This window comes from Haplochromis burtoni, unplaced genomic scaffold, assembly GCF_018398535.1.
Source record: "Haplochromis burtoni strain Fernald_Lab_line unplaced genomic scaffold, NCSU_Asbu1 Contig_48, whole genome shotgun sequence".
Classification (NCBI taxonomy): Eukaryota; Metazoa; Chordata; class Actinopteri; order Cichliformes; family Cichlidae; genus Haplochromis; species Haplochromis burtoni.
In genome coordinates, this window is record NW_024582409.1 from 885,346 (window position 1) to 898,422 (window position 13,077).

At 39.7% G+C, this 13,077-nt stretch overlaps 2 protein-coding genes across 3 annotated transcripts in view; both read right to left on the bottom strand.

The window, feature by feature from the left end:
* The window catches only part of pde11a (phosphodiesterase 11a), a 50,687-nt gene extending 39,819 nt beyond the window's left edge, over window positions 1-10,868 (bottom strand). Inside the window, exons 1-2 of the mRNA XM_005921455.3 lie at window positions 8,820-10,868; window positions 8,160-8,318 (exon numbers count right to left, since the gene is read on the bottom strand). Coding sequence (XP_005921517.1) covers window positions 8,160-8,318; window positions 8,820-9,608 — 948 coding nt within the window. The 5' untranslated portion in view covers window positions 9,609-10,868. The remainder of the gene's footprint in view (window positions 1-8,159; window positions 8,319-8,819) is intronic.
* Window positions 10,869-11,100: 232 nt separating this feature from the next.
* LOC102307824 (cytochrome c) lies at window positions 11,101-12,632 on the bottom strand. Of its 2 annotated transcripts, none has more exons than XM_005921453.3 (3): window positions 12,476-12,632; window positions 11,766-11,939; window positions 11,101-11,665 (listed from the first exon to the last, which is right to left on the bottom strand). In XM_005921453.3, exons 2-3 carry the CDS (start codon window positions 11,935-11,937, stop codon window positions 11,520-11,522), a joined length of 318 nt encoding a protein of 105 aa, XP_005921515.1. In that variant the 5' UTR covers window positions 11,938-11,939; window positions 12,476-12,632; the 3' UTR covers window positions 11,101-11,519. The 2 variants fall into 2 exon arrangements, with proteins under 2 accessions (XP_005921515.1, XP_005921516.1); XM_005921454.3 differs by having other exon boundaries at window positions 12,462-12,632.
* Window positions 12,633-13,077: the final 445 nt, after the last annotated feature.

A 13,077-nucleotide genomic window follows, 5' to 3' on the forward strand; every position in this document is an offset into this window, starting at 1 on the left:
AGTGTACCTCTGGTGCAAATTACTGACCTCTGTCATCATTTTAGGTGGGGGAACTTGCACAATCGGTGGCTGACTAAATACTTTTTTGCCCCACTGTATCTTAAATAGAAAAATATTTTAAATGTATTCATTCAAGCAACAAGTAACTCACTGAGGCTGAAGTGCAGTTTGGGATAGAAAAATGGACTTTGTGTTCCATCAACCAGAAAGCTGATTTAGTGATTAAATCTACCCATAGAGGCATCAGGTGCACTCTATTAACATCAGTGTGCTGCCACTATATTTGGCAAGGTGGTTTACACATGCTAATTTCTTAGCTGAGAAAATTAGAGTAATCAGTTATCATTAATAGTTTGGAATTCAGAATGGAAATGAATTTACTAATTAACCCTAGAGCATGATTTTGTATCCATTCAGAAATTTTGAAACATCCTTTTCTGGCCGCTTATACAACCAACATATTCCACCTGCCTGTGGAAATTAGTTCAGATGTTTTATTTGTTTTATTTTTACCTAAACTTTGATGGAATTAATAAGCAGGTTAATAACAAACTGTGAAATATGAGGATTTAAAAAGGAAGACATAAACTTAACTTAGTTCTCTCTTCACAGACAATGTAACTGTTATCCTCAGCTTTATTCTGCTTTGTTCACTGGAAGGACCCACACTCTTCTAGTTTTTACTCAATACTACACTTTCTGTACTTTAAAGGTTTGCACACTTTTTATTTGTCTGACACAAACACTGCTTTAATTTAATCTAGTACAGGTTCCACTGTTACCGACATGTTGACCTCAACAAGTCAGACATCCCCATCACAGGTTTTATTTTTATTTTTTTTTAATATACTCATAGATTAGTTTGCATACAAAAGGTGAATGTAGCCAATGTCACATCACCCAGCATTTTGTAGAGTCGTATTCTGAAGCCTCTGATTATGAGTATTTGCCTATACTGCAGCAACTTGTCAGTCACATGTACATGTCTTAAATAGGGATGGACCAATCCGATATTAAGTATCGGTATTGGTCCGATACTGACCTAAATTACTGGATCGGATATCAGAAAGAAACAAAAAATGTAATCGATCCATTAAATATCACAAAAGCATCTCACAAAACTTGCGACATGACGTAATCCAACTCATGACCTTAGCACGTCGGAGAAGTATGCCTCGCGTGATAGAGCGGCTGCGGTGTGCCAGACCTGTCGGTGGTCTCCCTGAGCATTTGGAGCCTTGCTATGTGCTTCCAAACCAGCATTTCCTCTCCGACAAAGCTATCCCAGAGAAGTAAAGCAAGTGTGTAAGTTCGTCTCTGAATGTTTGTAAAGCATTCCCACGTTAAGCTTAACAACCGATATATGGAGCGACTGCCTCTTCTTCTCTCCCTCCCTCTACTGTTGCTACTTGAAATCATGAAACTGATCAATGATCAACTGATCGGCTTTTCTGTCGCGACTCCCGTCTCTCTTGTTTGTTTTTGGCCCACTTTTGCCAGAAAGAGGAAACCAGCGGATGTTGCACTAAACAACAGCAGCGCGTTCAAGCTTGATAAGATGTTGTTAGAACTTATTTAATATTACTTTCCACACCAGGATCCTTTTCTAAGTAGCTGACGGCTGGTAACTGTGCAGGGGCGGATCTAGCAAAGTTTTGCCAGGGGGCCAGGTAGGGCATTAACAGGGAAAAGGGGGCACAAAGAAATACTTTTCTTTCTTATTCTCATGTCTAGCTTTTAATAAATAATTTTCTGAATCTTACAACAAAAGTTTTTATCTGATGTAAAATGTATAGAAAAACAATTTTATTGATTATAAAATACACTATATCGGATTCATATCGGTATCGGCAGATATCCAAATTTATGGTATCAGTATCGGACATAAAAAAGCGGTATCGTGCCATCTCTAGTCTTAAAGTATAGCCTATGTTGATATTCTGGAACCATAATGTACCAAATAAGCATCTTGCTGCATAAAAAAGACTTGAAACTTGAAACTGTAACCATAAACTCATAGATGAGGTATTAAAGCAACTAAGAAGTATCATTTGATCCTAAACTTCTACACAAGTGGACTTTTGCAGGAGTCACATCCTGCTGGATGTTAGAAATAATGCAAGTTTAAGGCTTTTCAGACCTAGAATCTACATCCATCTTTTATATACAGTTTTTCTTCTCAGACTGACCTGGTGCAGCTCGCTCCCTTGCATATAAAAAAAAGTAATGTGCATATATTTAACACTGCTGTTGCCATCAAAGGTAGATAACACAGTGAATTGTTAAACCAAAGTCCCCAGAAAGCATAACAGAAGACTAATTTTAACCAAATATGATGACTGTTAGATAAACATGATCCAGTATTATTCCTGGAACATCAGAAGACAGTCGGATAAAGAACAGAATCAGACCTTTTGTTAAACATCTGAAAAAAATATTGAAGATTACATTTTTCTCATCAACTGTTTATTTAGTGGCTGGGGAGGCAGGTCTCCTTTTACTGTGTGTGGGTCACCCCTGTGCAGTATACACAGAGTTTAATACAGCAACATGCAAAGATTTAAGAGGATTTCTTGTGATAGTTCCCTTCTTTTGCTTTGCAATGAGCAACTCTGGTATGATGCACTCCTTACATTTGATTTGATCTGATATCCTCTAGGATTTTTTTTTTTTTTTTTTTTTTTTAATTAGGTGCCAAGCTGAAATTGTGTTCTTTGTTCTTTAGCTGCAGATTTACATTTGGAAATTGTATGAAAGTGGTTATTAACTGAAATGCTTTGAGCCAATTTGACAGGGAATTTGGCAGCCAGAGGGAGCACTGTGGTGAGGGGGGGACTGCTGTTTGACAATCAGCTCACACAGATGTTGAGATATACTGGCAGATGGAACCTACATGGGAGAATTAATAAAAGTTAATTCACAAGAATAACACATTTCACATCGGATGTATTACAAGGCATGCGAGACAAGAATCAAGAAAGTAATGCAAAATATAGAGATAGGAGGACGGGGTCAGTTTGCACTCTTAAATTAAGTCGGTAGCCAAATTCCTTTGCAGAAGATAATGAGACACAGCAATTATACATGGGCTGAACCATTTTCAGACTTGCCAAAGGTCTCAAATCTTGAATGACAGAACAGAACAAATTTAAGGCTGTTGGGATTTAAAACCAAGCATGTAATGTGTTCAAAATCCTGTAAATTTTCAGCACAATCATTTAAGGATAAACGTAAGCTTATGTCTCTAAAGGAATCTGCTTCGAAAGGTATGATAAATTTTCTTATTACAAGGTCTTCCATAAAAGCAGGGCTGCAGCTGTGCTGTACAGGGAGCTTGCTGTGTTCTCTGACGCTCACATTGCATTTCATTACTAATTCAGCTGCAGCCATCCCAGGCATTAGTGTGATGTTAACGAAATGTGAAACATACTCAAAACAAGGGAAATGAAAAAAAGAATTCCTAATCTGCATCTATTATAAACAACGCATCGAGTCTGGAGATGTAATTTTGATGGCAGAGCAGCAGTGGAGGAAAAACATACGACAGATCATTTTTGCCACAGTGAAACCTGACGCTTAAATAAAAGCACAGCTAGCTTTGTGTTTTCATGTTTCATCTTTCCTCTCCTTTAGGGGCCCGTGCAATAAGAGAACAAGTCGCTGTATCGGCTTTTCACCGCCTTCCTGCTACGTCTATTCAAGCGCGCTGATGGACTCAACACGTGCTCCTCGTGTCTCTCTGACAAACGATCATTCACAAACAGAAGGCTATCTGGATCACTGTGGGAGATGTTGCTCCCCTGACAGCTGCTTGAAATTTAAATATTACATTAACTCACTGACAGCGATGGCTTTGTGCTGGGGCTGAAAACTTGACCAGTGTGTTTACTAACCGATGGAGTAATATCCTGGATGGTTCTCATCCAAGAGTCTGCTTTCGTCCTCTTGAATCATCTTTAAGTAACTTGGCTGCCCCAACACTGCCACAAATCCCACGGTGCTGCCGTTGGCAACCATTCAAAATCACACAAATGGCGCAGTCCAAAGGGGTGACAATAAATTAATTGCTGACACACTGGATATTCTACTCAGCAGTAAAGTGAAGCATTAACCAATGCGAGAGTCTTACCAGCCAATACTGGTGGTATTAACACAGTGCCCCGGCCCTTTACATCATACCGCCTTGGGAAAATTTAATGACAGATGACTCAAACTTGGTTTATGGATTCAGACAGTGGGGTTAATTATTTAAATAATAAATACTGAGTCAGTTTGAACTCAGGAATGAAGACAGAATGAGAAAAAATGATCTGCTGTTTATCAGATTACATATATACACTCACTTTTGCATGTAAAATATGCCTTAATTCTTCATGGTACTGATTCAAAAAGGTGCTGGAAACATATTCACAAGATTGCATCGCATAGTTACTGCAGATTTGTCAGTTGCACATCCATGATATAAGTCTGGTGTTCATGAAGCTAGTTTGAGATCATCTGAACAGGTCAGAAAGGGATGGACATGGTCAGCAACAATACTCAGGTAGCCTGTGGTGTTCAAAAAATGCTGTTTGGTACTAAGTATCCCAAAGTGTGACCAGAAAATATCCCAGACACTATCTTACAAGGCATGATGGACCCAAGTTTTCCTGTTGTTTGCGCAAACTTCTGACTCTACCATCCAAATGTCACAGCAGAAATTGTGACTCATTACACCAGGTAATGTTTTTTAGCCTCAGATTCCTGTTCTTAGCTGAAAGGGGTGTGATCTTCATCTGCTTCAAGGTGTGGCAGGCTGTGTGTTGAAAAGTTATTTTGGTTGATGCCCTATTCACAAAGGGTTGCCACGCTGGATGGATCCACATTGTTAATTTGGAACATCCTTTTACACTTACATAATCCTCCAAAGGATTTGTTTCAACTCTCAGGCTCAAGCCAGAAATCTTTTGCATTTTAGGTGAGTGTGCTAACTGGTTATTTGAGCTACTTTTCCTTTCCTATCAGTTCAAAGCTGCTCAAAGCCGTCTCCCTCTGACCTCTGGCATCAACAACATATTTTCTCCCAGAGAAATGCCGCTCACTGGGTATTTTCTCTTTTTTGGACTATTCTCTGTATACCCTAAAGATAGTTATGTGGAAAAATCCCAGTAGGTCAGCAGTTTCTGAAATACTCATATCAGCCCATTTGGCAGAAACAACTATGCCACATTGAAATGAACATGAAATCATCTTTCTTTCCCATTCGGTTGCTCAGTTTGGACTTCAGCAGGTTAGAGTTGAACTACTGCCATGTGATTGGTTAATTAGATGTTAAATTAGATGTGTTAATGAGAAGTTGAAGAGGTGTATCTAATAAAGTGGACGATGATGTCTTCAGTTAATGTTGTTTGTCAAATACTTTATGACAAGGGATGATAGAAGCAAGAACAGCTGTGACAACATTACATGACCTACATTCAGTATTACAGTATGTAACATGATAATATTTACTGTTGTTCATGTAAAGGTAATATCCATTGTGATGATGGCAGTTAGGCATTCGAAGAACCCTGAATTGAAATGTGACCATAAACATGGCGTGTGTATTAAAGATGGAGATGTGTGTAATTAATGTAATTTTTTGCTTTTGTTCTTCCTTGGCTTGCTGTATTTATAACATGAATTAGCATGGTATTTGTTCAAGTGCTCTGGTGGGATGAGGCAATAGGTGTTTTATCATGTCAGTACTCTGGACTGAGTCATTAATAAAGCCATTATGTAATGCAACTTTGCACATGTGCAGTAAAAGTATGAATTGCATTGAAAAAAACTTTTCAATGTGCAAGAAGCATTTCTTAAAGCAGATTTTTTACTAGTGACTCGGTTGTAATATGGCCTAGTCACCCTTTAAATTACAGTTTTAGACATTTTGACAGAGGTTTAAAATGCCAAAATAACTGAGAGGAAGTGTTTTCAAAATAGGTTCCAATCACTTCTACTGGCGTGGCCTACATTAAATATTATGATATTTTTAAGATGTAGTTACTAATTTCAGGGTTTTAAGCAGTGTGTTAAAACATTAACAATGATTTTAAACTGAAGCCAAGCAAGATCTTGAGAAATTAATCAGTTGTAATAACATTTAAAATTCCAAGATGTACATCTATTGTGTCATCTGATAATTAAAAGTAATTTAATGAAGCAGATTTATTTATCAATTTAAATATCAAAAACAGAATGGAGGCTAACTCTAAGTTTAATGTCACAGAAACTGAAGAATCACCCAACAAACTGGAGGGAATGGAAAAAAAACTGTTCCCTGTTTGTAGGTCACAATGCAAAACAAAACACGAAAGGAGGCAAAATATGAAGAAAAAAACATCCTGTTCTTAAAATCTTTGCAACTGTAAACTCATGAGTGTTGCAGCGCTGACGGTAATGAAAAATGACAGCTGGCATCGCTACAGCCCTGCTGCTTGTGTGCCGCTAACACCACAAAACAGTGTCTATGTACCAAAAAAAAAAAACTGAGTAACATCCCTGAAATGCCACACATGAATCATAAAGCATGAGCATTACTTCAGGGCTATTCTTTCATCTGTACTTTACTTCAATGTGCTGCAATAATAACAAAAAAAAGTGAGAGTTGGAGGCCTTGCTATAGCAGCTCTGTAAAGCCATGGTTAGGAAGCGCTATCATTATCACCCCAGTTTCCTTGCAATGGAAATTATAACATGCTGATGGTTTGCAGGTTTACTATTTTCACAGTCTACCTGCAATGTGTTCACATTGTAATCTTTTCTCTGGTGTTAATACTGTTACTTTTGCAGGTTCAGGAAATCCAAATAATGGCACACTTGAAATTTGATCTGATCATCGTGCAAGAAAAGTGTGAATGAATTTGAATTGATGGCAACCATGGTTTTTGTGATTTCATCATCAAATCCTCTCTTTTACTATCTGCGACTAAATATGGGATTTAACAGATTTTTTCAGATCTTGTATTCAGTTTTTTATTTAAGTCCTATGAAGCATACCAACTTTTATGAAAAAGGCTTGCATGTATATATTGTTGAATTAAACTATGGAACAATAAACTGGCTTCTTCTTAACTATAATAGCTGTGTTCTCGTTTTGTTTTTGTTTTTATCAATAGATGTAAAACCCTTTTGTTGGACAAAATGCCTGTCCCCACGTGTTTGAAGGCATTTTTGAGACTCAAAATTGGGTTTTAGTGTCAGGGTTACAATTAGGTTAAGGTTATGTTTAAGCTAAGGCTTAGGGTTAGGCATTCATTTTTGATGGTTAGGAATAGGGTAGGCAGCAAGGGATAGCATTATGTCACTAAGACATGAAAATGGGACTGTGTGTGTGCATGTGTGCAGGTTCTAGCCAAATATTCTAAAAATGTTTGTGCCAAATCTCATCGCTGTTCATACAACAGCTTTCATAAAACATCAAGCCAGTGACCAGGTTACTAAAGTGATCAGGTGACATCTTCAAACATGAAGGAACCATATTTCATGCCTAGTGCTTGAGAAGAGGTCACAGGATCTCTGCAGTTCAACCTGCCATGTGGACCAAAGAAGTGCACAGGCCAGTTGATGTAGCTCTTGCACAATGTTACAAGTGTGGCTAAAATTCATGCCCAAACTACCATTTTACCCCATATGGCTTTATTTGTTTCACTGTGATTAAATGCAGTCTGTCACATTTCCTTCTCTTGCTTTGCCAGTCTATGAAATGTAACATTAGGATTTAAGCACATAAATGTGTTATTTCATCTTTGCAATAATTTAACAAAACAGAATAAAAATGAAATAAACAGTATGCTTTTATTGAGATAAATCACCGATTCACTGTGACTTCCCATCCTTTTACCCACAAGCATTGTTTCTATTTATGTAAGAATGAGAAATGGTGTGATCGAAAACTGCCCCAGATATTATTTTTATTTGTGTAGCACTTTATAAAGTCATTTGATTCACGTGCACAAAGTTCCTGTGGGAAGGTTTAGTGGTGTAAGATGTAAGAAAACAGGGAGGGATCAAACAAAGAACAAACACATAAGCTTATTCTGCACACACCAGGGAGGATGCACTGTATTAGAGAAGCATGTGTGTGTATGTGTGTCTTCTTTACTCAGTACGTATGCTCATAACTGTAATGATTAAATTACCTTCTCATCATCTTCAGTGAAGAGCTCTCCACTTGAATTCTTGTTAATGGCCTGAGCAACTCCGATGATCTCTCCATCACTGTTGCGAATGGGCATGCACAGCAGTGACTTGGTTTTGTACCCTGTCAGCTTGTCAATTTCATCGCTGAACCGACGATCCTGCAAGCCGTAGGCACAGAAAAAAAGACACAGTGTAAGCACTTGTTGGAAAAGAGCACTTGCTTCCTCTATTTTTCAGATGACGGGGCACTAAACATAAAGATCATGACTGCGTGTCTACAGGAATGTCAGTTTGATGGACGTCTGCAGAGTTTGGAGCTTGTTCTACAAAAAGTAGTAAAGTAGAGCAATGTGGTGAGGCATTAGTGTAAATGTTTGGCCAGCCATTAAGACTTTTACATCTAAAAAGGCTGTTGCCATTATTAAGCACCTTTATGTAGTTGTTGTATTAAATTACAGTGGACTTGAGGGGGAGAAAGAACAAAAAACACTTTTTTATTACTCTTATGTGATTTGTGTGAACGTGTGGTTTTGGCCCAAGCTATCAGCAGTGCTCTTGTTCGTCAAACTGTGAGAGATAAAATGAAAAGCTGCACGAAAACGATCTGCCTGTGACAGATGGAAATGCACAAAAACACATGCACACAGAGCAGAAGGCACCTGATAAGCGTCAGGGATGTTCACTGTCTCCCCATGCTCGGCTACATAACCAATGATCCCTTTCCCCCACGGCACTTGAACTTCGTCTGAATTCATTGAGGGTAAAACTGTGGTGCCTGCGTGCACGTCAAAGAATTTGGACACTAGCGTTTGCTTGTTGCCTGTTCCCTCCACTAAAAACAAGGAGCACCGGTCTGCATCCACCATAATGCAAACAAACACGAGGATCTTGTAGCTGAGACTCGTTAGATCCAAGTCGTTTGATATGTCTTTTACAAGCTCCAGGAAAAACTCTCGCTCGTTGTGTTCTTTGAGGTAATATTTAAAATCCACGGCTGTGGAAGGGTACTGGGGGATGTTGACTCTGGACTCCAGCAGTGCGCTCAGTATGTGCGCAGTGGTCGGGGGCAGAGAACTCGCTTTCCTCAGCAGTGCTCTCCTCCTCATGCTTGTCAGCGGCTCCTGCGCCCTGGTATTAACATGTTCGTCGTATGTCCTGTTGATGTTGATTGCCTTGGATCTGGCGAAAGTTTTACGCAGCTCCTTCTGAGACGCTCTCCGCTGCAAACCGTCACATTTGCTCGCCCAGCTGTCCTTGCACGGGTTGCTCTTCTCCTCTCTTGTCTCGGCCGGAGCTGAAGCCGTTGGACTTTTGCTCGCCTGGTGATTCTTGAGCCATTTCTCCACCATGCTATAATTCCCCTTTCTGTTCAGGTAATCCTCGAATAACTCGGGATGCGAGTCCAGAAAAGTTTCCACGTCAGAGAACAGCATCTTTGACACTGCCATGTCTGTTCTTCAGATGGTCCTCAGAGAACCAAATCCATGAAGTCGCGCAGAGAAATATCATCTATGAGGCTTTGCTGGGGGGTTGAAGACAAGAATCGTTTGACAACTTCCAAGGTGCAGTACGCTTGGAGCATCCCTGGAGCTTCGGCTACATATCCAGCTCCACTCTGTGGCGATGGAGACTCCCTTTGCGCACCAGCATATTCTTCCACAGCATGTCCACGCCGTTTTCACTTAATGTAAGATCATTTAAGCAGATCTAGGTTAAGCAGCGTGGACGCAAACTGATGCTCGCTGGGACTGCCACGGGCTTTGAAAAGACAACAAACAGCAACTACCGAGCGTTACTGTCGTGTGCGTCTTCTAGTTTGCAAATGACGCTGGCTGTGGTTGGCTCGGTCCCACTGATGCTCGTTTCGTCACACGAGAAGGAGCTCAGGGTTGCTTCAGTACGCAGCCCTCTGGACATCTGAACCGTTTGGCCCCTATTACAGGCTCCAAGTGTGAAAACGACGAGGATAATACTAACGTCTGTCCGTCCAGCACATATTATACAGAATGCGTATGGTTACATATGCAATAAGCTACACAAAAATATAAAACAGTAGACTATAATGGTAGATTTGTTGCACACTGTTCATAACTTTCAATATTTCGGATCCGCTCCAGTTTTGTAAGGCTTATCTGAAGCAAAGGAACCCCATGTGGGTGAATTAACTCTTTAACATGATTCAAATACAATGGATCTCTATGCATTCCACAAAAAAGGCTTTTCTGTGATAATCAATGAGTGACAGTCGACTAAAAACGAAGGAATTCATAGCATATATTAAACATCGTCTACAGCGGTCTGTGTCATTTAGTTATGTAACCGCGACTTTTATCGCTAGTGAGCATGCCAGATACTCAAATTCCTTTATACTAGTTCCTCTGTGAGTAGGTGTGTAATTTGAACACTAGGGGGAGTTGTAGTCCACAACTTGGACAGTGATACGGCTACCAGCACAAATCTGACTCCTATCATGAGCACCTCATTGTTCAGCAATCTGAATTCAAGCGTGAAACCTCTAGATTTGATAAGCAAGGTTAACTTCGACATGCCTTTATCTGCTTAACATGACCCCTACAAATGCATTCTGTCTTTTTGGCCAGTATTTTCTTTCTCAAAATGTGGTCAAACAACTCAGAACAGTTTTCAAAGTGTAGCAGGTTTTTTTCTTAAATAGCTTCATATCAGTCAAAGCCTCTTAAAGATCACTTCAGAGTTCCTTGCTTCTCTCTCCCCACTAACAACTCAAATCCTGCAAGTAGTGTCCCAGTGTGTCATGTTTATTCAGTTTTGTGATAGAAATCCTGCACATCCTCTGGCATATAAGACAATGAAGTACACCACTCTAATCTTTATTTGATTGACAAATCAAGTGTATCAAAACCTGGCATGCTGCCTCCTCAGCATTTTATGATCTCGGGCAAAACAAAGGTGAAGAAATTCTCATGTTTAGTGTTGTTTTATTCAAATTCAGAAATGACAAAAAAGACAGCTGAGGTAGGAATCAAACCAGAGAAGGCACATTCATCCTTAGAACAGACACCTCTTCAAATAACTTGATAACAAAACAACAACCTACTCACCCCAAAAAATAATGGACAGTTAAACATTTTTTTGGTCCCTACCTTATGGATGCACAGTATATTATTTAATAATATGTGTCTGAAACCTGTTCAAACCAGGAGATATTTAGTCCACATCAAGTAAACCTGAGACAATGGCGACAACTTATCATCCCAGTGCCACCACAACTGATTGCTCTTTTGCCTTATTTTTTGGGGGGGAAAAAGACAAGTCCTGGTATCTTGAACAGTTTGTTAATGCACAAAGATTGCTAAAAAGGTGCACGGATACGGAGATCTTTATGAAGTTGCCGATTTGAGATACGCTATAAGGTCAGCTCGCTCAGTCTTCTTTTTAATGCCAGCGAAGATCATCTTTGTTCCTGGAATGTATTTCTTGGGGTTCTCCAAATACACCATCAGGGTTTCCCCATTCCAGATAACCCCTGTTTTAAAGTAGGCAACAACAGGAGAAAGTAAGGCTTAAAATCAAGTTTGTGTGATTTACAAGGCTGGTTAAAGAGTGCATGCACACAGAGTATTCACCTTTGCTCTTGTTGGCATCTGTATAAGTGTACCCCTCTGCCTGGCCGGTTTTGCGTCCGAAGAGGCCCCAAAGGTTGGGTCCAACCTTATGCTTCCCACCATTCTCCACGGTGTGACACTGGGCACACTTCTGGACAAATGTCTTCTTGCCCTTTTCAACGTCTCCAGTCATTTCTAACAAGGAGAATATACAGGCTTAGAACAATCACAGTATAACGGTATACACCAATTCAGCCACAGGGGGGAGCTCACGTGCTAGTTGCGCAACTATGCCCCTGGGGGCGTTACCAAACTGGCTCTCACAGTATTGCTAAATTACACCGCTCCTATCATGAAACCAAAGACAGGTGTTTAAAAGCGCATTTGCTATCCTCTTAAAGCAAATTATTCCAGTAAAAAAAATCAATACCACCTCACACTTGACATCTTATTCCAAGCTAAACCTGTAGCTATAACTTCATATATCAACCTTACATAAAACATACCAAAGTTCATCTTTTAAATATCACTGACTGTAATGTAAGGTAATGTATCTAATGTGTGTTAAACTCAAACAGCTCCTCAGATAAGGAAAAAGATCAGCTAGAATATCGTCTTTAAAGACATCGGCGCTGGAGCACGTTTCATGTTAGAGGACCGACGCAGACGGATTTGAATCCGTAAAAAGTTGTGAGCACGAAGAACAGCAAACCTCACATTTCAGTAATTACCGTTTACGTTTCCGTTCCGCGCACAATGAAGAGACTCGCAGCTTCTTGAATTTAATCCCCCTGCCGGGTTCTGTCACACCCGTTTCACGAAAGTTTCACGGACGTGCCTCCTCTCACAAAACTTTTAGTATCCCTGAGACGTCATCAGTCACCTGACCTGCGTCGTCGTGCACGTCATGACGGGATTTTGAATGCGCAAGTAAGATTAAATCTTCGCATTTAACCGATTAATCGGTTCAACAACGAAAAAATACCACACTAATATATAAATAAATAAACGTCCGACTTACTTGTTTTCTTTGTGTGTTTTACTATTTTTTATTTTCGCATTTTCTAGCCCAGATCTGTTATTGAAAAGCACAATTTTTGTATGCTGCTGCAACCAAGTGGAGAATATTGTCACCTTATGGAGTCACAATTACTGGACTCTCTTTGCCATCCCACATGCCTTCACTTCCCACACACTATTCACGCAGGAGGCCTTCAAATGAAACACTTTTTAATACTGACATGGTATTTTGACCATGGTATGCTTGCCACGAAGCTTTATACTGGATACAAGTTTGTATATATATATATATGTATGTGTGTACTGTATGATA